Below are 27,414 nucleotides of genomic sequence, written 5' to 3' on the forward strand. Positions count from 1 at the left end.
CTTGAGGGGGGGTTCTGTCACGTTCCTGACCTGTTTTCTGTTGTTTTGTATGTGTTTAGTTGGTCAGGGCGTGAGTTGGGGTGGGTATTCTATGTTGTGTGTCTAGTTCGTCTGTTTCTATGTTCAGCCTGATATGGTTCTCAATCAGAGACAGCTGTCAATCGTTGTCCCTGATTGAGAATCATATATAGGTGGCTTGTTTTGTGTTGGGGATTGTGGGTGGTTGTTTCCTGTCTCTGTGTTTGTGTTCTGCACCAGCTAGGACTGTGACGGTATGTGTTTTTGTTATTTTGTATAGTGTATTGTTTTGTGGTGATTAAATTCTTTATGGAAAATTACCACGCTGCGTATTGGTCCTCTGATCCTTCTCGCCTCTCCTCGTCTGAGGAGGAGGACGACTTAGACTGCCGTTACATACGGTATTAAAAAAAAATCTGCTAAAGTCTCCAGTCATGTAAAATGATGCAGAATTGCATGAAATGCGTTTATAAAAGGCAACAATTTTTCCCGGACCCTAGGCTACTAAAAATGTTCTCCATGTGTGCAACTTCTGTAAGTGCCTCTGCTCTACTTCTCTATGCCACTACGCAAATGCAATGATATGTATGCAGTGCTTTATTAAAGGGGATTTTTCTCTCATGCGTTCCAGTACATCAGAGCTCCCCAGCTTACCCCCCTCTCGCACTAACTTTTTTGTTCCGCCACCTCCCGATTTACAAATTAAACACTGATTCTCACCCAGAAAAATATGTATGTGCTTCAGTATGAGGAGCTGTTAGTCAACAGCTGTACTGATGCTCCTGCCAGGGCCTGTGTTTGTCCTGGGCTGAAATGGGCCCGTCTGGGCTTGTGGACAGTGCTGCTGACACTGGGACTCTCCATCCTGCACCTGTGGGTCTGACAGAGTAAGCCTCTCTATCCTGAGAGTTTCCTGGGAATCTGCATGGTCAGCCACAGACAGACCCAGGACAACCATTCCGGATCTGACATGCTTATATAATCCCAAATGCAAAATATCACAAAGCAAAGTTAGGATCCTCTAAACTTAAGTGGACAGTTGTGCGGGTGCTGATATGGTTTTGTTATGACCTGGTCTGTAAAGGTCTGCCATTCCTTTCTGCTTTAGATTGCGTCCCAAATATAACCCCTTTCCATATGTAGTACACTACTGCCCATATGGGCTCTGGTCAAAAGTTGTGCAATATATAAGGAATAGAGTGCCATTTGGCACGCACCCTTAGAGAGTTGACTGGCAGATGTGGGCAGAGATGGTGTTTTTATTGCAAGTTCATCATTTCCCATGAGTGTTTCCCTCAGGACTGAGTGTGTAAGTGATACTCATGGTATCAGTCCTCTGCAGCGCTAGCTCTGTCTTGCCTGTGGCTGAGGTTCTGAGAGCTGTGCCCCATCCCTCCCTGTTGGAACAGGTCAAACCCCGGAGACTGGATCTCTTCAAAAGGATCAGCTCCTTCTGCAAATAAAACTCAGACAGTGAAACTGAGACTGCTTTCTGCTCTATGTTATGATGGGTGAATAAGAAACCTGAACAGACCATGGGGCTGCAGTTGTTGAGCCATGTAGATACTGGTCTCGCTTTACAGTGTTCATTAACTATAATAACTTGCCATTATAGTCATAGCTCTATTTACAGTAAACTGTACCAAAGCAAGATAAAGGTTCCATCAAGAAGAGGCTGTATGCAGATCAATATTGACGTTGTGATAGAGCGTGGACACTTATACGTAGTAAGAGTACTGTGTGTTTGGTAGGATGTGCCCTCTGCTGTTGAAGAGAACAACTATGGACAACATTCCTTATGAACAGTGCACTGATTTAGAGTTGTGGTGTCTGTGTGTTTCTGATGGGCCTCATGGTTTATTTCCCCTCTCTATCTGTGTGTACATGGACTGTATGGAGTGCAGGGGGACAGAGGGGAGGAGGGTCGGCCATTGTCAACAAGCTTGGGACCGTGAGAAAGACGACATACTGTTTGTGATTTTGTGTTAAGCCACAGCTGTCAAAATTCACCAGCGGTAAGGGTGCTGTTTTGGGTAATATCAGACGGATTCAAGATCTTGTTAAACTATTGTAACACACCCATCCCATCTCTGGGTGAGGGAGTGGACCTACTGTGTGTGTTGCCACAGTGGCAGTGCCTAGTGTAATCAGCCTATCACAGATGTTTATAGAGCAGGTCTTAGCTGTGGGCTGTGTAGTTAAGGGTGTTACACTGTCAGTGGAAGAGGTGGAAACGTAACAGATTAAAGCTTTTGAATGGTTGCCATCGGTGAACCTGTCTGCCCGTCTGCTGCTCCCAGTGGTGTAAAGTACTTAAGTAAAAATACTTGAAAGTACTACTTAAGTCGTTTTTGGAGTTTTTGTACTTTACTTTACTATTTATATTTTGGACAACTTTTACTTTTACTTCACTACATTCCTAAAGAAAATTATGTAATTTTTACTCCATACATTTTCCCTCACACCCAAAAGTACTCGTTACATTTTGAATGCTTGGTCCAATTCACGCACTTATCAAGAGAACAACCCTGGTCATCCCTACTGTCTCTGATCTGGTGGACTCACTGAACACATGCTTCGTTTATAAATGATGTGTTGGAGCATGCCCCTGGCTATCTGTAAATGAAAAAAAAACAAGAAAATGGTGCCTTCTGGTTTGCTTAACTTCTTATGGCTGCAGCCCGACACCGGTACACTTATGACAACATCCAGCTCAAGTGCAGGGCGCGAAATTCAAAAGATATTTTTTTTAAATATTTAACTTTCACACATTAACAAGTCCAAGACACCAGATGAAAGGTACACATCTTGTGAATCAAGCCAACATGTCCGATTTTTAAAATGTTTTACAGGGAAGACACAATATGTAAATCTATTAGCTAACCACGTTAGCAAAAGACACCACTATTCTTACTCCATCAGTTTTTACTCCATCAGAAGCTATCACAAATTCGACCAAATAAAGATATAAATAGCCACTAACCAAGAAACAACTTCATCAGATGACAGTCTGATAACATATTTATTGTATAGCATATGTTTTGTTCGAAAAATTTGCATATTTCAGGTATAAATCATAGTTTACATTTCAGCTACAATCAGAAATTGCACCGAAAGCAGCCATAATATTTACAGACACCAACGTCAAATACCTAATTACTCATCATAAAACATTTCTGAAAAATACATAGTGTACAGCAATTGAAAGACAGGCATCTTGTGATTCCAGACAATATTTCCGATTTATTAAATGTTTTACAGCGAAAACAAAATGTAGCGCTATATTAGCGTAGCCACAATAGCCAGAAACACTTGGGCGCCCACGACCAGTTCACATGCACGACAGATATTAGAAATAGCATCATAAAATGTTTCTTACTTTTGGTGATCTTCCGTCAGAATGTTGGACAAGGTGTCCTTTGTCCAGAACAGTCGTTGTTTTGATCTGGAACGGCAAATATCCCTCTTCATTTAGCATGGGCACTTGCCAAGTGGCACGGATCACTCCAACGTCAACAAAGTCAGAGAACGGAACACGGCAAAACTCCCGAAAAAAATTCAATAATCTGATTAAACTATATTGAAAAAACATACGTTACGATGATATGGTCACATGTATCAAATAAAATCCGAGCCGGAGATAGTTGTCGTCCATAACGGCAGCAAAACAGAAGGCAATCCCACTGTCCAAGTCGCGCGCTTCAGAGTACCGGAAATGACGGTCACGTCATACAAAGAGCTTGTATTCCAATTCAGATGAAGATAAACACAAAATTTCTTCTCTCACAGCCTCTTGACACCCAGAGGAAGGCGTATGAAGTGTACGTAGACTCTTACGTATCATGACCATGTATAGGCAGGAAGTTGAACAGAGCATATATTTCTGACATTCCACTTCCTGGTCAGGAAAAGTGCTGCAGAATGAGTTCTGTTTCACTCAGAGAAATAATTCAAACGGTTTTAGAAACTAGAGAGTGTTTTCTATCCAATATCCAATAATCTAATAATATGCATATTGTACGAGCAAGAATTGAGTACGAGGCCGTTTGAAATGGGCATCTTTTATCTGGCTACTCAATACTTTCCCTTGCAGCCATAACAGGTTTTAATATAAGTCATTTGAAATTATTATTCACTTTTGATACTTAATTACTTAAGTATATTTTAGAAATTACATTTACTTTTGATACTTAAGTATATTTCAAATCAAATACTTTTAGACTTTTACTCAAGTAGTACTTTACTGGGTGATGTTCATTTTTACTTGAGTCATTTTCTATTAAGTTATCTTTCAAGTATGACAATTGGGTATTTTTCCCACTACTGGCTGCTCCAATGTGAAGTCTTGTACAGACATCTCTCTCCTGGCAGCTGAGTGTCAGGAGGAGTGATTTCTTTCTGTCTTTTTCTTCTTTTCATCTTTTGTTGGAGAGAAAGAACAGCCTGTTGAGAATGGATTTCAGATTGTCCCTTAGACCAACTGGAGGAAGGAACGCGGTGTTAAGCCAGGGTACATAGCCGCACTGGTTCGCCTCACATATACATAGTCATTGTTTCAAGGAAAAGAGGATCAGGTTGTTGTTTGGTTTGGACGTTGGAAAGACTGGTTCACTTATGACGTTAATACGCTCTCATTCGGCTCTCTTCTTGATATTAGAGGCAGATAATGATGAACTTTAAATCTCAATAAGCTTTTATTTTGTATTTTATAGAGGAACATGAGAGTCCACATTTTTGTTGCATCTGTTTGTCGTTCTTTGTCCGCTGCTGGCTGTTGTTTTAGGAGTATTCAGGGTTCACTTCAAAACACAATCCACCACTCCCTTTCAAAGGTCAGGATAAAGTGGGCAATCTGATGGAAAATCTGGCATCCCCATGTTTTCCCCTAACAATGTTCATATCTGGTTTTACTGATGGGCCCCCTGCAGTTCTGTGTTGTGAGTGATGTTGTCTGTCTCCTAAAATGATTAGATATAGTGATTCTATATGTAATTCTATGGATGTCTGTCTCCCTCTCTGCAGTACCCTGTCCAGCTGTATGCACGCGGTGGTGGCTCTGCTCTATCCCTTCTCCTGGCAGCACACCTTCATCCCCGTCCTGCCTGCCTCCATGGTGGACATCGTCTGCTGCCCCACACCCTTCCTGGTGGGGCTCCTGTCCAGCTCACTGCCCAAACTCAAAGACCTGCCTGTGGAAGAGGTTGGTACTTCATGTCTCTCTCTCTGGCTTTTCATCTTTGTCTCCCACTGTCTTGCTTTTCTTAGACCAGGTTTAATGTATTGGCTCTATTAATTTCCTCCTCATTCTGCACCTCTGATTTTGTTAGCATGAGGCTACAGATTAGAGGCTATACCACTGTCACATTCCATCTCTCTGTTAGACGTTGGGCTGGGGAGTGGCCTTCCTGTTACTGGTCAGCAGTAAAACGCCCACAACAACCTACAGTATATTACACAGTCAATTACCCTGCTTGTTTTCATTAAACATTTACCCAATGAGGGACTTATATTTCTGGAGAGAATTGCGTATGTATGTTGATCCTCTTGGCTGATTGGTGCAGCCATGGGACAGATTCAGAAGCATCTGGATATACAGTAACTGGGACATCTCACGAGACAGCTATCATGGTGCTCCTCCCAACCTCCCTCAGAGACCCAGGACCACCCCTGGGTTCAGGATGAAACCACACTCTCATGATGACTGTCAATCAATCAATCAAGTTTATTTTATATAGCCCTTCGTACATCAGCTAATATCTCGAAGTGCTGTACAGAAACCCAGCCTAAAACTCCAAACAGCTAGTAATGCAGGTGTAGAAGCACGGTGGCTAGGAAAAACTCCCTAGAAAGGCCAAAACCTAGGAAGAAACCTAGAGAGGAACCAGGCTATGAGGGGTGGCCAGTCCTCTTCTGGCTGTGCCGGGTGGAGATTATAACAGAACTATGCCAAGATGTTCAAAAATGTTCATAAGTGACAAGCATGGTCAAATAATAATCATGAATAATTTTCAGTTGGCTTTTCATAGCCGATCATTAAGAGTTGAAAAACAACAGGTCTGGGACAGGTGGCGGTTCCATAACCGCAGGCAGAACAGTTGAAACTGGAATAGCAGCAAGGCCAGGCGGACTGGGGACAGCAAGGAGTCACCACGCCCGGTAGTCCCGACGTATGGTCCTAGGGCTCAGGTCCTCCGAGAGAAAGAAAGAGAGAAGAAGAAAATTAGAGAGAGCCAAGATTTTCAAAATGTTCATAAATGACAAGCATGGTCAAATAATAATCAGGAATAAATCTCAGTTGGCTTTTCATAGCCGATCATTAAGAGTTGAAAACAGCAGGTCTGGGACAGGTAGGGGTTCCGTAACCGCAGGCAGAACAGTTGAGACTGGAATAGCAGCAAGGCCAGGCGGACTGGGGACAGCAAGGAGTCATCATGCCCGGTAGTCCTGACGTATGGTCCTAGGGCTCAGGTTCTCAGAGAGAGAGAAAGAAAGAGAGAACGAGAGAATTAGAGAGAGCATACTTAAATTCACACAGGACACTGGATAAGACAGGAGAAGTACTCCAGGTATAACCAACTGACTCTAGCCCCCCGACACAAACTACTGCAGCATAAATACTGGAGGCTGAGACAGGAGCGGTCAGGAGACACTGTGGCCCCATCCGAAGATACCCCCGGACAGGGCCAAATAGGAAGGATATAACCCCACCCACTTTGCCAAAGCACAGCCCCCGCACCACTAGAGGGATATCTTCAACCACCAACTTACAATCCTGAGACAAGGCCGAGTATAGCCAACAAAGATCTCCACCACAGCACAAACCAAGGGGGGGCGCCAACCCAGACAGGAAGATCACGTCAGTAACTCAACCCACTCAAGTGACGCACCCCTCCTAGGGACGGCATGAAAGAGCACCAGTAAGCCAGTGACTCAGCCCCTGTAATAGGGTTAGAGGCAGAGAATCCCAGTGGAGAGAGGGGAACCGGCCAGGCAGAGACAGCAAGGGCGGTTCGTTGCTCCAGAGCCTTTCCGTTCACCTTCACACTCCTGGGCCAGACTACACTCAATCATATGACCTACTGAAAAGATAAGTCTTCAGTAAAGACTTAAAGGTTGAGACCGAGTCTGCGTCTCTCACATGGGTAGGCAGACTGTTCCATAAAAATGGAGATCTATAGGAGAAAGCCCTGCCTCCCGCTGTTTGCTTAGAAATTCTAGGGACAATTAGGAGGCCTGCGTCTTGTGACCGTAGCGTACGTATTGGTATGTACGGCAGGACCAACTCGGAAAGATAGGTAGGAGCAAGCCCATGTAACGCTTTATAGGTTAACAGTAAAACCTTGAAATCAGCCCTTGCCTTAACAGGAAGCCAGTGTAGGGAAGCTAGCACTGGAGTAATATGATCAAATTTCTTGGTTCTAGTCAGGATTCTAGCAGCCGTATTTAGCACTAACTGAAGTTTATTTAGTGCTTTATCCGGGTAGCCGGAAAGTAGAGCATTGCAGTAGTCTAACCTAGAAGTAACAAATGCATGGATTAATTTTTCTGCATCATTTTTGGACAGAAAATTTCTGATTTTTGCAATGTTACGTAGATGGAAAAAAGCTGGAAAAAAGCTGTCCTTGAAACAGTCTTGATATGTTCGTCAAAAGAGAGATCAGGGTCAAGAGTAACGCCGAGGTCCTTCACAGTTTTATTTGAGACGACTTTACAACCATCAAGATGAATTGTCAGATTTAACAGAAGATCTCTTTGTTTCTTGGGACCTAGAACAAGCATCTCTGTTTTGTCCGAGTTTAAAAGTAGAACGTTTTCAGCCATCCACTTCCTTATGTCTGAAACACAGGCTTCTAGCGAGGGCAATTTTGGGGCTTCACCATGTTTCATTGAAATGTACAGCTGTGTGTCATCCGCATAGCAGTGAAAGTTAACATTATGTTTTCGAATAACATCCCCAAGAGGTAAAATATATAGTGAAAACAATAGTGGTCCTAAAACGGAACCTTGAGGAACACCGAAATGCACAGTTGATTTGTCAGAGGACAAACCATTCACAGAGACAAACTGATATCTTTCCGACAGGTAAGATCTAAACCAGGCCAGAACTGGTCCGTGTAGACCAATTTGGGTTTCCAGTCTCTCCAAAAGAATGTGGTGATCGATGGTGTCAAAGGCAGCACTAAGGTCTAGTAGCACGAGGACAGATGCAGAGCCTCGGTCTGACGCCATTAAAAGGTCATTTACCACCTTCACAAGTGCAGTCTCAGTGCTATGATGGGGTCTAAAACCAGACTGAAGCATTTCGTATACATTGTTTGTCTTCAGAAAGGCAGTGAGTTGCTGCGCAACAGCTTTTTCTAAAATTTTTGAGAGGAATGGAAGATTCGATATAGGCCGATAGTTTTTTATATTTTCCGGGTCAAGGTTTGGCTTTTTCAAGAGAGGCTTTATCACTGCCACTTTTAGTGAGTTTGGTACACATCCGGTGGATAGAGAGCTGTTTATTATGTTCAACATAGGAGGGCCAAGCACAGGAAGCAGCTCTTTCAGCAGTTTAGTAGGAATAGGATCCAGTATGCAGCTTGAAGGTTTAGAGGCCATGATCATTTTCATCATTGTGTCAAGAGATATAGTACTAAAACACTTAAGTGTCTCTCCCGATCCCAGGCCCTGGCAGAGCTGTGCAGATCCAGGACAGCTAAGCCCTGGAGGAATACGCAGATTCAAAGAGGAGTCCGTAATTTGCTTTCTAATGGTCATGATCTTTTCCTCAAAGAAGTTCATGAATTTATTACTGCTGAAGTGAAAGCCATCCTCTCTTGGGGAATGCTGCTTTTTAGTTAGCTTTGCAACAGTATCAAAAAGAAATTTTGGATTGTTCTTATTTTCCTCGATTAAGTTGGAAAAGTAGGATGATCGAGCAGCAGTGAGGGCTCTTCGGTACTGCACGGTACTGTCTTTCCAAGCTAGTCGGAAGACTTCCAGTTTGGTGTGGCGCCATTTCCGTTCCAATTTCCTGGAAGCTTGCTTCAAAGCTCGGGTATTTTCTGTATACCAGGGAGCTAGTTTCTTATGACAAATGTTTTTCGTTTTTAGGGGTGCAACTGCATCTAGGGTATTGCGCAAGGTTAAATTGAGTTCCTCAGTTAAGTGGTTAACTGATTTTTGTCCTCTGACGTCCTTGGGTAGGCAGAAGGAGTCTGGAAGGGCATCAAGGAATTTTTGTGTTGTCTGAGAATTTATAGCACGACTTTTGATGCTCCTTGGTTGGGGTCTGAGCAGATTATTTGTTGCGATTGCAAACGTAATAAAATGGTGGTCCGATAGTCCAGGATTATGTGGAAAAACATTAAGATCTACAACATTTATTCCATGGGACAAAACTAGGTCCAGAGTATGACTGTGGCAGTGAGTAGGTCCAGAGACATGTTGGACAAAACCCACTGAGTCGATGATGGCTCCGAAAGACTTTTGGAGTGGGTCTGTGGACTTCTCCATATGAATATTAAAATCACCAAAAATTAGAATATGATCTGCTATGACTACAAGGTCTGATAGGAATTCAGGGAACTCAGAGAGGAACGCTGTATATGGCCCAGGAGGCCTGTAAACAGTAGCTATAAAAAGTGATTGAGTAGGCTGCATAGATTTCATGACTAGAAGCTCAAAAGACGAAAACGTCATTTTTTTTTTTGTAAATTGAAATTTGCTATCGTAAATGTTAGCAACACCTCCGCCTTTGCGGGATGCACGGGGGATATGGTCACTAGTGTAACCAGGAGGTGAGGCCTCATTTAACACAGTAAATTCATCAGGCTTAAGCCATGTTTCAGTCAGGCCAATCACATCAAGATTATGATCAGTGATTAGTTCATTGACTATGACTGCCTTTGAAGTGAGGGATCTAACATTAAGTAACCCTATTTTGAGATGTGAGGTATCATGATCTCTTTCAATAATGGCAGGAATGGAGGAGGTCTTTATCCTAATAAGATTGCTAAGGCGAACACCGCCATGTTTAGTTTTGCCCAACCTAGGTCGAGGCACAGACACAGTCTCAATGGGTATGGCTGAGCTGACTACACTGACTGTGCTATTGGCAGACTCCACTAAGCTGGCAGGTTGGCTAACAGCCTGCTGCCTGGCCTGCACCCTATTTCATTGTGGGGCTAGAGGAGTTAGAGCCCTATCTATGTTGGTAGAAAAGATGAGAGCACCCCTCCAGCTAGGATGGAGTCCGTCACTCCTCAGCAGGTCAGGCTTGGTCCTGTTTGTGGGTGAGTCCCAGAAAGAGGGCCAATTATCTACAAATTCTATCTTTTGGGAGGGGCAGAAAACAGTTTTCAATCAGCGATTGAGTGCTGAGACTCTGCTGTAGAGCTCGTCACTCCCCCTAACTGGGAGGGGGCCAGAGACAATTACTCGATGCCGACACATCTTTCTAGCTGATTTACACGCTGAAGCTATGTTGCACTTGGTGACCTCTGACTGTTTCATCCTAACATCGTTGGTGCCGACGTGGATAACAATATCTCTATACTCTCTACACTCGCCAGATTTAGCTTTAGCCAGCACCATCTTTAGATTAGCCTTAACGTCGGTAGCCCTGCCCCCTGGTAAACAGTGTATGATCGCTGGGTGATTCGTTTTAAGTCTAATACTGCGGGTAATGGAGTCGCCAATGACTAGGGTTTTCAATTTGTCAGAGCTAATGGTTGGAGCCTTCGGCGTCTCAGACCCCGTAGCGGGAGGAGTAGAGACAAGAGAAGACTCAGCCTCAGACTCCGACTCGCTACATAATGGGGAAAACCGGTTGAAAGTTTCTGTCGGCTGAATGAGCGACACCAGTTGAGCATTCCTACAGCATTTCCCTCCAGAAGCCATGAGAAAGTTGTCCGGCTGCGGGGACTGTGCGGGGGGGTTTATACTAACGTTACTATCTGTACTTACTGGTGGCACAGACGCTGTTTCTTCCTTTCCTACACTGAAATTACCCTTGCCTAACGATTGCGTCTGAAGCTGGGCTTGCAGCACAGCTATCCTCGCCATAAGGCGATCGTTCTCCTGTATATTATGAGTACAGCGACTGCAATTAGAAGACATCATGTTAATGTTACTACTTAGCTTCGGCTGTTGAAGGTGCTGACGAACCATGTCCAGATAAAGCGTCCGGAGTGAAAAAGTTGAATGAGGGAAAAAAAAGTTGCGATGGAAAAACTAAAAATATAAACGGTAATTAAAAAGAAAAAAAACAAAACGTAAAGTTGTCAGCTAGCAAAGTAAAGTTGGCAGCAAAACGCACAGCAACAAAACGCACAGCAACACGTCTGCAAATTCAACAGGAAGTGACGTCGATGTATGTCCTTCCTTCCTTTCACCAATCAGTAGAGGCTTCTTTAAAAGAATGCTGGACCTTCCAGTGATTCAGAGCATTTTTACCCTCAAACTTTTTTTTTAACGTCTATTCATTCAAGCACTACATACCAGAGAGAGTTCTAAATCAGTCTCATGTTAAAGTCACAGTCACACATTCAGCAATAGCATTGTGTTTTCGAAAGGTCTGCTCAAACTTGAATTCTCTCAGAGCGCTGAGTGTAATATGACCCGTTTCCTCTGTTTTGCTGCCATGGACCCTGTAGGCTCTCAGTATTGAGTATTAGAATTCAAGCCATGAGCTTCCTAGTATTGAGCTGTCAGAGTCCACACACAGTGTGAGGCCTGCTATAGCTATAATTGCCTGTTCAGAGCTGTCCAGCAGTCTCGCTGTGGTCAAAGCCTAACAGGACGTTGACCTTCAGCAGTTTTGTCACCAATTACAGAGGGAGGAGGGAAAGAAGACGTGTCTGCTTCTCTGCTCTCCCAGCTGGACCGTTCTGCTCTGTTCTGCAGCATTCTTGGAACAGAGCGCTGATTTGCCAAGGCAGAGTGGAAAGAGGGGGAAATCACCAGAATCCATTCTCGTTAAAGTAGCAACAACTCCTCCAGCCTCAATGTGCTGTAGTGTGGCTGACCCTGGCCTAAACCCCCCAGCGAATGTGGCCTTGGCAGTTGGCAGCTGCTGCAGCCTGCAGGGCCCATGCCAGGGCAGCCTCAGCCCTCAGCTCTGGGGTCCTGGCCGCACTAGGGAGGGAGAGTGGGAGTTTCTGGCTCTCAATAAAAGCCTGGCAGGAGAAGCCATCAGGTATCTTAAAGTCCAGCTCTCTGCTATTAACACAGTTAGTCCGAGTCAGCAGCATCTGCCCTCAGCCCATGGTATGAGTGAAAAGACCATCTTACCCTGTCTGTCATACTTATTAACACAGGGCTTTTAATGGCCTGTCAACAGTATCTGTTGTCTGTTTACATCTGTCTTGATGTTGCTGATCGACTCAATTAAAATTCCCCAAGTATCCTTTCGGTGCTTTTAAAGATCTCGTTTTAACACTGGCATAACACTTCCAACTTCTGGAAGAGTTTGTCTTTCTCTTGTTGGAGAGTTTGACTTTTTTGTAGAGGGCATTGGTATACACTTTAAGCCACTATATGCACATGGAAGAAGCCTGGATTTGACTGAAGATTCCTAAATGTGATCGACCACCTCGATTTGGTCTTATGTAGTAAAATTTAAATGGTATTGGATAAAAGTAGAGCCTCAGAGGTAGAAAATGGTATATCATACACTGCAGTTGAGGAACAATGGGAAGGTAATTCTGCTTTGAAAGTTGATGAACTTGTAACCCCATTTTTGAGAAATGTTTTGGTACACCTACTGGAGAGCTCTCCTTTGTCTATACCCATTCAGCATTGTTCACACCCTCTCAAGCCTTAGCCACACCCTTCTATTTAAGGATTCACATGTAAGGCCATGTGCTAAACAGAGTAACTAGTTTAGTAAACAACCAAAGATTTCATGACTAAAAGTGGTGAAAGTAGTAGCCTACACTAAAAAAAAACTCCAGGTAAAAATACACTATCTAGACCTTGGCCTATTTCCTAATCTGACTTTGGTGCAGGTCATGTTGTTCTTCACATTACCGTCTCTGGTAAACACACACATGCGCAGGATACAGAAGGTGTAAATGGTACAGTGAAATGGTTACTTGCATAGTAGCAATATCCAAAACAGGAAGTGTCCAGATAAAAATATAACACTTACCCGACACACTTGTCTAAATTGATGGGTCATGTGAAGGAAATGCTGTAACCACCCCCCATCCTCGTCTAGCTAAGTGGATGGGCCACTATTGTCTAGAAATACAATAGATGGCCGCAATCACCCCCAGACACACCTGGCTAACTTGATGGGTCATGTAATCATCTGGTGAAGTGGAGTCTTTTCTTTAGACATGTAGCTAGCTAGCTAAACAATGAACCGGAATAATCCCAACTCATTCTACTACCAATACAAACATTGTCATAGCTGTAGTATGAATCTGCAGGTAGCTAAAGTTAACCAACTAGGTTCAATGTTAGCTAGCTAACATTAGGCAATAACTAGTAATGCAAATGGTTTTGTGATTCAAATAATATTACGACACATATCATACATGTAACGTTAGATAGCGAACCAGCAAGCTAACGCTCGCTAGCTAGCTAGCGAACAGTATGCTTTAACTTGCAATGAAACGACATTCTGACAAAATTTGAAATTTATAATATCTGAAAATGTAGCTAGACTCTTACCTGTATACATGGATGAATGCTTCACGGCAGACTGGAACCATTTAACTCTGTTTTGTTTGTAGGTACATCTTGTTTGGCCAGTATTGTGTCAAATCACTACGGTTCACACTGACCGTGGCCCGTGCAGAAAGTAGCCCATCACTTTTTCCAACTGATCTGTTGATAACGCCTGCTAAATGTAGGGCATCAATGTAGTTGAGAAAAGTTGCAAAACTTTTGCAGTTCTCAATGGCTAACCTTATATTTTTCAAAAACGGTGCGGTAGAAAGGACTATCAACACATACTGAACAGCTAAAGTTATAGACAGAAGCCAATCATGGCTAGCAGGATGGTTCCTGTCTTTTTCCGTGGCTAAACCAACTAGGCTCATAATTTAACAATTGTATTCATATTTACAGATGGAATACAAGTTTGTTATTAAGGCACATGAAAGTTCACATGTTCCAAAGGCATTTCTGCCAAAAATTGCGTTTTGATAAACAATGAATGTTTATGTTCAAATGCCTCTCCTGTCAAGTAGTGACGCGCGACATACGCCTAGTTTCCTGAAATGAGTCACAAATATGTGACTTGTTTGTTTCCTTTGCAGGCTTTGATGGTGGACTTGGGAACTGACCGCTTCCTCAGACAGGTTGGTTTCAATTCTCCAGTACCTCACCGTAAACAAAGACCAGAATGTTTATTGTAATATAATATGGACTGATCTTTTGATATTCTTGTTTATTGTCACTAATTAAATTGTTATGCGTGTGAATAGATGGATGATGAGGCCTCGCTGTTGCCACGGAAACTCCAGTCTGCTCTTGAGCTAGCTCTGGAGCAGAGGAATGACATCATCAATCAGGACTCTGACAGCGAGTCAGACGAAGGTGAACGAGGGACACATCGTAACTCTCTACTAAACCAGATGTTACGAGTGTAAATTAGGACAACAGAGCACTGGCCATGTTTCAACCCTGTGAACAAGAACATGTACAGCACATGTCTGGGAGCAATACACTGTCTGTGGAGTGATGAGAACTCCTGGAATGGGTGATTCACCTCACTGAATTGAAGGTTACTGGTGTTCAGAATGTAGTGTTTGTTTAATGTTACGTATGAATACACAATATCAGTCAAACATCAACTCTAAATAACTCTTGTGTCATTCCCACAAATGTTATAGGCTCTACTTGATTCTCAAGCATAAAAAGAGATCCACTGTAGTTTGTGTTGCTTCTTTCTAGATGTATTGAACATGTATTAAGTGTGTTTCAGTTTCAGCATCATAATACTAACCTATCCTGTTTCGTCTGTTTCTGTAGAGTGTAACTCCTTGAACAGCCTGGTGTCAGAGGCCTTCATCCGTTTCTTTCTGGAAACCATCGGCCACTACTCCCTGTTCCTCACCCAGAGCGAGCGAGGAGAACGCATTTTCCAGCGCGAGGCCTTCCGCAAGTCTGTGGCCTCCAAGAGCATCCGTCGCTTCCTGGGGGTCTTCATGGAGTCCCAAATGTTCGCGGGGTTCATCCAAGACCGGGAGCTGCGGAAATGCCGGGCCAAAGGTAGAGTAAACCCACAATGACCCTGTCAGTCCACCCTACACAACAGTCTGTAATGGTATGGTCCTGTCTACTTGTTAAGAGATAATAACATTAAGTGTGTCCTGTCCTCCTAAAATGGATTCATTGTAGTTCATCATAACACAAATAATATGTCAACTGTAATGATTGGTGGAAATGCTCTTTAGAGGTAGGCTCTGTCACCCCTCACTTTTCCGCCAAAGTTGTCCAAAATCCCTAAAGGGATCTTCTCAAACCTGTGCTGGTACGGCCCTCTCGTTGACAGTGGTTCTAGCTGGGTATTCAGTGCCATCTCCTGGCCACATAGTGAAGGGTATTTCACCCCATACCAAAACATGCTTTCTCTGTTATACTGCACTGTAACATTACCTCACAATAGAGTGCCTCGCAAAAGTATTCTTCCCCCTTGGTGTTTTTCCTATTTTGTTGCATTACAACCTGTAATTTAATTCGATTTTTATTTGGATTTCATGTAACGGACATACACAAAATAGTCCACATTGGTGAAGTGAAATGAATAGAATAACTTTAAAAAGAAAACGGAAAAGTGATGCGTGCATATGTATTCTCCCCCTTTGCTACGAAACCCCTAAATAAGATCTGGTGTAACCAATTACCTTCAGAAGTCACATAATTAGTTACATAAAGTCCACCTGTGTGCAATCTAAGTGTCACATGATCTGTCACATGATCTGAGTATATATACACCTGTTCTGAAAAGCCCCAGAGTCAGCAGCACCATGAAGACCAAGGAGCTCTCCAAACAGGTCAGGGATAAAGTTGTGGAGAAGTACAGATCAGGGTTGGGTTATAAAAAAAATACCAGAAACTTTGAACATCCCACGGAGCACCATTAAATCCATTATAAAAAAATGGAAAGAATATGGCACCACAACAAACCTGCCAAGAGAGGGCCGCCACCAAAATTCATGGACCAGGCAAAGAGGGCATTAATCAGAGAGGCAACAAAGAGAACAAAAGAAGAAAAAAGCCTTTGCTTAAAGAAAAAAATAAGCAAACACATTTGGTGTTTGCCAAAAGGCATCTGGGACACTCCCCAAACATATGGAAGAAGGTACTCTGGTCAGATGAGACTAAAATTGAGCTTTTTTGCCATCAAGGAAAACGCTATGTCTGGGGCAAACCCAACACCTCTCATCACCCCGAGAACACCACCCCCACAGTGAAGCGTGGTGGCAGCATCATGCTGTGGGGATGTTTTTCATCAGCAGGGACTGGGAAACTGATAAGAATTGAATAAATGATGGATGGTGCTAAATACAGGGAAATTCTTGAGGAAAACCTGTTTGTCTTCCAGAGATTTGAGACTGGGACGGAGGTTCACCTTCCAGCAGGACAATGAGCATACCTAAGCATACTGCTAAAGCAACACTCAAGTGGTTTAAGGAGAAACATTTAAATGTCTTTGAATGGCCTAGTCAAAGCCCAGACCTCAATCTAATTGAGAATCTGTGGTATGACTTAAAGATTGCTGTACGCCAGCGGAACCCATCCAACTTGAAGGAGATGGAGCAGTTTTGCCTTGAAGAATGGGCAAAAATCCCAGTGGCTAGATGTGCCAAGCTTATAGAGACATACCCCGAGAGACCTGCAGCTGTAATTGTTGCAAAAGGTGGCTCTACAAAGTATTGACTTTGGGGGGGTGAATAGTTATGCACGCTCAAGTTTTCTGTTTTTGTCTTATTTCTTGTATCACAAGAAAAAATATTTTGTGTCTTCAAAGTGGTAGGCATGTTGTGTAAATCAAATGATACAAACCCCCCAAAAATCTATTTTAATTCCAGGTTGTAAGGCAACAAAATAGGAAAAATGCCAAAGGGGGTGAATACTTTCGCAAGCCACTGTATAACATTAATGTAAAAATGTTAATAATTAACAGTGGTGGAATAAGTACCCAATTGTCATACTTGAGTAAAATTATAGATACCTTAATAGAAAGTTACTCAAGTAAAAGTCACCCAGTAAAATACTACTTGAGTAAAAGTATTTGGTTCTAAATATACTTAAGTATCAAGTAAATGTAGTTGCTAAAATATACTGTATCAAAAGTATAAATCATTTGAAATTCCTTCTATTAAGCATTTTCTTATTTTTAAAATGTGTGGATAGCCCTGGGCACACTCCAACACTCAGACATCATTTACAAAAGATTAATTTGTGTTTAGTGAGTCCAGATCAGAGGCAGTAGAGATGACCATGATTTGACCATGTTCCTGTCCTGCTGCTATGCATTCAAAATGTAACAAGTACTTTTGGATGTCAGGTCAAATGTATGGAGTAAACAGTACATTATTTTCTTCAGGAATGTACTAAAGTAAAAGTAGTCAAAAATGGAAATAGTAAAGTACAGATACCACAAAAAAATACTTTACAGTACTACTTAAGTACTTTACACCACTCATAATTACCTCATGTTATTCTGCCATTTTGTTGTGTTTCTGTCAGGACTCTTTGAGCAGAGGGTGGAGCAGTACCTGGAAGAGCTACCAGACACAGAGCAGAGTGGAGTGAACAAGTTCCTCAAAGGGCTAGGTGAGTTCTCAAATAAATTAGAATCTGCACTTAAAACAAATATATTCCCTCAACAGACCTTACCTGTCCACTTTACCGCTGGGACAAATTGTAACCTGACTTAAAATGTAGGATGACACAAAGTTTTGTTCTAAAAGAAGCCTATTCACATTTGGCCATGATGTAGTAATGAGCACCATGTTGTCCAGGGTTCCCCAACTGGTGGAATTTTAATTTTGGTAATCTGTTCCAAAGTATTCCCATGCATTATAAAGAGATGTGATCGTATACAAATGTAAGCAATGTTCAAAATTATTATGTTTTAGTCAAATATTATATATATATTTGGGCTTTTTGCAGTCTACAAATGATTTGTAAATATGTTCCGGCCACCTAACCAGCTGCTCAAGAAAAAATCAGCCGCAGCTGAATGTAGTTGATGATCCCTGATGTAGTCTAAAACCGGGATTCCATCCGAGGCACTACATCATTTCCCTGACAATCCAGAGATCACATTCACAGTAAACACTGCAGATGTCAGCTCAATTGGAAAATGTAATTGAAGTGTGTTAAAGTTTACATGACCAGTTCTTACTTGCATTTTGTTTGTCTTTTAGGAAGTAAAATGAAGTTTCTTCACAAAAAGAACTGAGGAAACCTGCTACTTAATAACCAAATACCGGAGCATGAAAGCTTGTTCTACTGCAAACAGAAGATCTGATACACCCAAAACCCTGTATTTTATTGACTTGTTTGTCTTTCAAAAACATCAATGAAATGTCAATATGTTGTACATATTTCACTGTAAACTGGCTGTGATACCCTCCAATGTAGCTTGATTGTTAGGTGTCTGGTACCTTAATTGTGAGGTTAGTTACAGTAGGACGGTACAGAGTGAATGTGCCTTTGTTTCTGATTAACCACTGACATTAAAGCATACTTGAGAAGAACATGATCAGACTGAGTGAGTGAATGCATGATGATGTATGGTGGATGTACAGTTACTATGTTTTGTAGTGTAGATCATCATTGTCCTGTCTATTTGCTGAATGAGAGCTGTAAATTCCACACCTGGTTGGGAGGATTTGTACATGCATTAACACATGAAGAAAATGATTGTAAATGTTTAAAACATGCATTGCTTTGTAAAATTCAGTAATTAAACACAAAAGACTTCAAACGATTGGATTCTTTTAACTTTTTTTATGTGTTACTGTTCAGAAGAAGCAGAACTTCATCAGCACTTACAGGAAGTGCAGTCGGTGAACAAGGTCATTGTTCCTCTTTAGGTGGAACCCAGGTGGCTCTGTACAGACAGGGAGGTTGGATCACACATTTTAAAGAAGTCAAACACTCAAAACAGATTTGAGTGCTGCAAGATGACAGTAAGCTTCCAAGTCAGCAGAGCTGATAAAAGCATGGCAGTGACAGCCACTGGAGTGATGTGTGAGGACATAATTAGGTTACTGGCAGCATGTGGTAGCTATGTGTGCCTTTTGGGATTCCACCCCACCAACTACATAGTTGGGTGCTGTGGGGGACTTGTCATTGAGTTGTCAGACATGACGTCTAGTGATTTTATACGTTTTGGCAATGAATGGAACAACAATCTGGAACTGAATAATGTGTTTAACTTGTCGATTTCGGGTGCCTATAAATGCATTGCTGGGTCATACTTATGAGAGTAATATTATATTAGTCAATACTAGCCCAGAACATGTGTACAGCGATAACGCTGTCACTGAGTGTGTATTTGGGGAGCTGACCGGTGTACAGGAAGGCCAGTCAGTGAATAAGATCATGTTTATGTTCTAGCTCTATCTGTCGAAGACAACCGAGGAACGGAGGGTGTAAGGATGAGATTATAGTCTCAGGACTAACAGGTTAGGTATACAGTGCATACAGAAAGTATTCAGACCCCTCGACTTTTTCCACATTTTGTTATTTGTTATTTAAAATTTCCACATTTTGCCTTTTAAAATGTGTCAAATTATTATTTCCTCATCAATCTACACACAATACCCCATATGACAAAGCAAAAAAAAGTTTTAGAAAAAAACAAACAAATTTTGTCTTATTTACATAAGTATTCAGACCCTTGGCTATGAGACTTGAAATTGAGCCTCAGGTGCGTCTTGTTTCCATTGATCATCCTTGAGATGTTTCTACAACTTTATTGGAGTCCACTTGTGGTACATTCAATTGATTGGACATGATTTAGAAAGGCACAACACACCTGTCTATGTAAGGTCCCAAAGTTGACAGTGCATGTCAGAGCAAAATTAAGCCATGAGGCTGAAGGAATTGTCCGTAGAGCTCCGATACAGGATTGTCTTGAGGCACAGATCTGGGGAAGGGTACCAAAACATTTCTGCAGGTTTGAAGGTTCCCAAGAACACAGTGGCCTCCATCCCTCTTAAATAGAAGTAGTTTGGAACCACCAAGACTCTTCCTAGAGTTGGCTGCCTGCCAAACTGAGCAATCGGGGAAAAGGGCCTTGATCAGAGCGGTGACCAAGAACCCGATGGTCACGCTGAAAGATCTCCAGAGTTCCTCTGTGTAGATGGGAGAACCTTCCAGAAGGACAACCATCTCTGCAGCACTCCACCATGCAGGCCTTTATGGTAGAGTGGCCAGATGGAAGCCACTCCTCAGTAAAAGGCACATGACAGCCCGCTTGGAGTTTGCCAAAAGGCACCTAAAGGACTCACCCCATGAGAAACAAGATTCTTTGGTCTAATGAAACCAAGATTGAACTCTTTGGTCTGAATGCCAAGCGTCAAGTCTGGAGGAAACCTGGCACCATCCATACGGTGAAGCATGGTGGTGGCAGCATCATGCTGTGGGGATGTTTTTCAGTGGCAGGGACATGGAGACTAGTCAGGATCGAGGCAAAGATGAACGGAGCAAAGTACAAAGATATCCGATCCAAGATGGCGTAGCAGTCAGACGTCTTTGTCCTCGTCTTGACCCATGTATATATATTTTTATATACAGTATTTTTTCTTCGCATATCTTTTTATATATATTTTTTAAACCTCAACTTCAGAATACTCTCCTGCAACCCGCCTCACCCAATGTGGTGTGGATCTGCTTTTGTCTAAAGTATTTTTCTTTACTTTTGAACCGGAACCCCAACAGGAGCTAGCCAGCTAACTAGCTACTAGCTAGTAGTCAGCTATCCACTGCTAGCGGTCATCAGCTAACCTTTTAGCTCGGAAAACTCTCGCCAGTTTGCACAATGCGATTCAAACCAGAGCATACCGGACTTATTTTCTCTCCATATCTCCGGATTCCTACCGCAAGCTCTGAACCTTTTCAACTGGATCATCGCAGCTAGCTAGCTGCAATCCGAATGGCTACTCCTGGCTAATGTCACTGTCCCGAAGCAAGCACCATGCTAGGCCATAATGGAGCTAGCCCATGCTAGGCCCATCTCCCATACCTATTTTGCCAATTGGCCTGGACCCCTCTTACTACACGGAGCCCTGCTTATCCATCACGACTGGACTACCGACGTAATCTGCACAAGTTTTTTTTTTTTCAACAGGCCTCTCCGTCGCGACGTCCCCTGAATGCCCATCTGCTAGCCTGCTAGCCGCGGCCAGCTAGCTGTCTAGAGCATATTGGACTGTTAGCTGAAGAGATCCATCGGCCAATTTATTGGGCCACTATACCTATTTTGCCAATTGGACTGGACCCCTTTACTACACGGAACCCTACTAATCCATCACGACTGGTCTGCCGACGTAACCGCACGAGGAATCTCAACACGAGGAGGCTATAACAGACTTCTTCCGTCGCGATGTCCCTCTAAGGCCCTTCTGCTAGCTTGCTATCCCCGGCCTGCTAACTGTCTGAATCGCCGTATCTCTAGCCAGCCTAACTACTCACTGGACCCCTATGATCACTCGGCTACGCATGCCTCTCCCTAATGTCAATATGCCTTGTCCATTGCTGTTCTGGTTAGTGAGTATTGTCTTATTTCACTGTAGAGCCTCTAGCCCTGCTCAATATGCCTTAGCTAACCCTTTAGGTCCACCTCCCACACATGCGGTGACATCACCTGGTTTAAATGATGTTTCTAGAGAAAATATCTCTCTCATCACTCAATGCCTAGGTTTACCTCCACTGTATTCACATCCTACCATACATTTGTCTGTACATTATGCCTTGAATCTATTCTATCGCGCTCAGAAACCTGGTCCTTTTACTCTCTTTTCCGAACGTACTAGACAACCAGTTCTCATAGCCCTTAGCCATACCCTTATCCTACTCCTCCTCTGTTCCTCTGGTGATGTAGAGGTTAATCCAGACCCTGCAGTGCCTAGCTTCACTCCTATTCCCCAGGTGCTCTCATTTGTTGACTTCTGTAACCGTAAAAGCCTTGGTTTCATGCATGTTAACATTAGAAGCCTCCTCCCTATGTTTGTTTTATTCAATGCTTTAGCACACTCTGCCAACCCGGATGTCCTAGCCGTGTCTGAATCCTGACTTAGCAAGACCACCAAAAACCCTGAAATTCCCATCCCTAACTATAACATTTCCCGACAAGATAGAACTGCCAAAGGGGGCGGAGTTGCAATCTACTGCAGAGATAGCCTGCAGAGTTCTGTCTTACTATCCAGGTCTGTACCCAAACAATTCAAGGTTGTACTTTTTAAAATCCACCTTTCCAGAAACAAGTCTCTCACCGTTGCCGCGTGCTATAGACCACTCTCTGCCCCCAGCTGTGCCCTGGACACCATATGTGAATTGATTGCCCCCCATCTATCTTCAGAGCTCGTGCTGCTAGGTGACCTAAACGGACATGCTTAACACCCCGGCCATCCTACAATCTAAGCTTGATGCCCTCAATCTTTCACAAATTATCAATGAACCTACCAGGTACAATCCCCAAATCCGTAAACACGGGCACCCTCATATATATCTTCCGAACCAACTTGCCCTCCAAATACATCTCTGCTGTCTTCAACCAAGATCTCAGCGATCACTGCCTCATTGCCTGCATCCGTAATGGGTCTGCGGTCAAATGACCACCCCCATCACTGTCAAACGCTCCCTAAAACACTTCAGCGAGCAGGCCTTTCTAATCGACCTGACCCGGGTATCCTGGAAGGATATTGACCTCATCCCGTCAATAGAGGATGCCGGGTTATTCTTTAAAAGTGCCTTCCTCACCATCTTAAATAAGCATGCCACATTCAAAAAATATAGAACCAGAAACATATATAGCCCTTGGTTCACTCCAGACCTGACTGCCCTTGACCAGCACAAAAACATCCTGTGGCGTACTGCATTAGCATCGAATAGCCCCCGTGATATGCAACTTTTCAGGGAAGTTAGGAACCAATATACAGAGGCAGTTAGGAAAGCTAAGGCTAGCTTTTTCTAACAGAAATTTGCATCCTGTAGCACAAACTCAAAAAAGTTCTAGGACACTGTAAAGTCCATGGAGAATAAGTGCACCTCCTCCCAGCTGCCCCCTGCACTGAGGCTAGGAAACACTGTCACAACCGATAAATCCACTATAATTAAGAATTTCAATAAGCATTTTTCTACAGCTGGCCATGCTTTCCACCTGGCTACCCTACCCCGGTCAACAGCCCTGCACCCCCACAGCTACTCACCCAGCCTCCCCATTTCTCCTTCACCCATATCCAGATAGCTGATGTTCTGAAAGAGCTGCAAAATCTGGACCCCTACAAATCAGCCGGGCTAGACAATCTGGACCCTCTCTTTCTAAATGTTTTTGTTTCAACCCCTATTACTAGCCTGTTCACCCTCTCTTTCGTATCGTCTGAGATTCCCAAAGATTGGAAAGCTGCCGCGGGAATTCCCCTCTTCAAAGGGGGTGACACCCTAGACCCAAACTGCTACAGACCTATATCTATCCTACCCTGTCTTTCTAAGTTCTTTGAAAGCCAAGTTAACAAACAGATTACCGACCATTTCGAATCCCACCGTACCTTCTCCGCTATGCAATCTGGTTTCAGAGCTGGTCATGGGTGCATCTCAGCCACGCTCAAGGTCCTAAACGATATCATAACCGCCATCGATAAGAGACAATACTGTGCAGCCGTATTCGACCTGGCCAAGGCTTTCGACTCTGTCAATCACCACATTCTTATTGGTAGACTCAACAGCCTTGGTTTCTCAAATGATTGCCTCGCCTGGTTCACCAACTACTTCTCAGACAGAGTTCAGTGTGTCTAATCGGAGGGCCTGTTGTCCGAACCTCTGGCAGTCTCTATGGGGGTGCCACAGGGTTCAATTCTCGGGCCGACTGTTCTCTGTATAAATCAATGATGTTGATCTTGCTGCTGGTGATTCTCTGATCCACCTCTACGCAGACGACACCATTCTGTATACTTCTGGCCCTTCTTTGGACTCTGTGTTAACTAACCTCCAGAAGAGCTTCAATGCCATAAAACTCTCCTTCCGTGGCCTCCAACTGCTCTTAAATGCAAGTAAAACTAAATGCACGCTCTTCAACCGATCGCTGCCCGCACCTGCCCGCCCGTCCAGCATCACTACTCTGGACGGCTCTGACTTAGAATATGTGGACAACTACAAATACCTAGGTGTCTGGTTAGACTGTAAACTCTCCTTCCATGCTCACATTAAGCATCTCCAATCCAAAATTAAATCTATAATCAGCTTCCTATTTCGCAACAAAGCATCCTTCACTCATGCTGCCAAACATACCCTCGTAAAACTGACCATCCTACGATCCTCGATTTCAGCGATGTCATTTACAAAATAGCCTCCAACACTCTACTCAACAAACTAGATGCAGTCTATCACAGTGCCATCCGTTTTGTCACCAAAGCCACATATACTACCCACCAATGCGACCTGTATGCTCTCGTTGGTTGGCCTTCGCTTCATACTCGTCGCCAAACCCACTGGCTCCAGGTCATCTACAAGTCTTTGCTAGGTAAAGCCCCGCCTTATCTCAGCTCACTGGTCACCATAGCAGCACCCACCCGTAGCACACGCTCCAGAAGGTATATTTCACTGGTCACCCCCAAAGCCAATTCCTCCATTGGCTGCCTTTCCTTCCAGTTCTCTGCTGCCAATGACTGGAACGAACTGCAAAAATCTCTGAAGCTGGAGACTCCTATCTCCCTCACTAACTTTAAGCGCCAGCTGTCAGAGCAGCTCACAGATCACTGCACCAGTACATAGCCCATCTGTAAATAGCCCATCCAACTACCTCATCCCCATACTGTATTTATTTATTTATCTTGCTCCTTTGCACCCCAGTATCTCTACTTGCACATTCATCTTTTGCACATCTATCACTCCAGTGTTTAATTGTATTATTGTAATTACTTCGCCACCATGGCCTATTTATTGCCTTACCTCCCTTATCTTACCTCATTTGCACACACCGTATATAGACTTTTTCTACTGTATTATTGACTGTATGTTTGTTTATTCCATGTGTAACTCTGTGTTGTTGTATGTGTTGAACTGCTTCGCTTTATCTTGGCCAGGTCGCAGCTGTAAATGAGAACTTGTTCTCAACTAGCCTACCTGGTTAAATAAAGGTGAAATAAAATGTAAAAAAATAAAAATCCTTGATAAAAACCTGCTCCAGAGCACTCAGGACCTCAGAACGGGGCGAAGGTTCACCTTCCAACATGACAATGACCCTATGCACACAGCCAAGACAATGCAGGAGGGCTTCAGGACAAGTTTCTGAATGTCCTTGAGTGGCCCAGCCAGAGCCCGAACTTGAACCCGATTGAACATCTATGGAGAGACCTGAAAATAGCTGTGCAGCGACGCTCCCCATCCAACCTAACAGAGCTTGAGAGGATCTGCAGAGAAGAATGGAACAAACTTGCCAAGCTTGTAGCGTCAAACCCAAGAAGACTCAAGGCTGTAATTGCTGCCAAAGGTGCTTCAACAACGTACTGAGTAAAGGGTCTGAATACTTTTTATATTTAATACATTTGCAAAAAGTTCTAAAAAACTGTTTTTGCTTTTTCATTATGTGGTATTGTGTGAATATTGATCAGTTCCACTTTTGTGGAACAGTGTAAGAGGATGCAGTTTGATGTGAGATTTCAGATGGGAAGTACCGTTTTTCCCGAAGAAATAAACGCATGTAAGTCTCACGATCAAACACGAGACTTTGTAACTCCAAAATATTTGAGCTGGACAAAACAGCGACATCCAATGGATGGAGAGGGAACAACCTGCCCTATATGGTGATGATCAGGTTAAGGTAAAAACCTCAAGCTTTGGTCATACTTGACTTGTGACAGCCCTTCGCTATCGTAGGGTAGGCCTAGGTGAGTATATTCTGTATCGCAGTGAATATACCAGTAGCCTACAGTCCAAATCAAATTCGTAAACATGGTCATAATAATAATGTAGCACGTCCTAGTACACTACCTGCGCACTGACACTGAAAGGAATTGTCATCACATAACGGTAGTTGATATTGTCTTACTGAACCTTGCGGACGTACTGCCAAAGCGAAAGTTATTGCGTTTGAGGTATGTTATGAACAACTATTGTGTTTTGTATCTTAAAAACGATATTCTAATGCATGATCTATTGGACAGCAATACATGCGTAAATAATCGAATGGATTTAGGTGCGGCTCTGTTGACTATTGAGTAGCTCAAATTATGCGCATCCTCTGATACTGTATGCGAGCCAAGAATTCAGCAATGTCATATAAACAACACATCGATACCAGTTAGGTTACCATTATATTTTGATTACAGCAGGGAATGCGTCAATATAATTAGACTAGATTCTGTTACGCAATCAATCTGTCTAATTTGAAAGTCAATGATTCACCTGCTCCTTGTCTATCATGATGAAAATCAGTTATTAAGTTATTAATTACACTTTGAATAGTGTATCAATACTCCTAGTCACTACAAAAATACAGGTGTCCTTCCTAACTCAGTTGCTGGAGAGGAAGGAAATTGCTCAGGGATTTCACCATGAAGTCAATGGTGACTTTAAAAAACAGTTACAGAGTTTATGGCTATAATAAGAGAAAACTGAGGATGGATCAACAACATTGATTCAGGACATGAAGTTAACTGCATTCCCAAATGTTTTACAGTATTACTTTAGTGCCTTGTTGCAAACAGGATGCATGTTCTTGAATATTATTATTCTGTAAAGGCTTCCTTCTTTTCACTCTAATTTAGGTTAGTATTGTGGAGTAACTACAAATTGTTATGTTTGGGGCAAGTCCAATGCAACACATTACTGAGGACCACTGTCCATATTTCTAGCATAGTGTTGGCTGCATCATGTTATGGGTATGCTTGTAATGTTAAGGACTGGGGTTACAAAAGAAATAGAACAGAGCTAAGCACAGACAATTCTAGAGGAAAACCTGGTTCAGTCTGCTTTCCACCAGACACTGGGAGATTAATTCACCTTTCAGCAGGACAATAACCTAAAACATAAGGCCAAATCTACACTGGAGTTGCTTACCAAGAAGACAGTGAATGTTCTTAAGTGGCCAAGTTACAGTTTTGACTGAAATCTACTTGAAAGTCTCTGGCAAGACCTGAAAATGGTTGTCTAGCAATGATCAACAACCCATTTGACAGAGCTTGAAGAATTTTTAAAAGAATAAAGGGAAAATATTGCCCA

The 27,414-nt window shown here is 43.0% G+C and overlaps 1 protein-coding gene across 2 annotated transcripts in view; it reads left to right on the top strand.

The window, feature by feature from the left end:
• Window positions 1–18,955, top strand: part of LOC120025307 (DENN domain-containing protein 2B-like) — an 86,933-nt gene extending 67,978 nt beyond the window's left edge. Inside the window, exons 15-20 of one of the 2 annotated variants that reach the window (XM_038969802.1) lie at window positions 5,041–5,218; window positions 14,271–14,312; window positions 14,439–14,550; window positions 14,986–15,225; window positions 17,710–17,796; window positions 18,393–18,955. In XM_038969802.1, coding sequence (XP_038825730.1) covers window positions 5,041–5,218; window positions 14,271–14,312; window positions 14,439–14,550; window positions 14,986–15,225; window positions 17,710–17,796; window positions 18,393–18,427 — 694 coding nt within the window. In that variant the 3' untranslated portion in view covers window positions 18,428–18,955. The remainder of the gene's footprint in view (window positions 1–5,040; window positions 5,219–14,270; window positions 14,313–14,438; window positions 14,551–14,985; window positions 15,226–17,709; window positions 17,797–18,392) is intronic. The other variant, XM_038969801.1, reaches the window with a different exon arrangement.
• The last annotated feature ends 8,459 nt before the right edge of the window (window positions 18,956–27,414 follow it).

The sequence above is a fragment of the Salvelinus namaycush genome, chromosome 30 (assembly GCF_016432855.1).
Source record: "Salvelinus namaycush isolate Seneca chromosome 30, SaNama_1.0, whole genome shotgun sequence".
NCBI classification, from domain to species: Eukaryota; Metazoa; Chordata; class Actinopteri; order Salmoniformes; family Salmonidae; genus Salvelinus; species Salvelinus namaycush.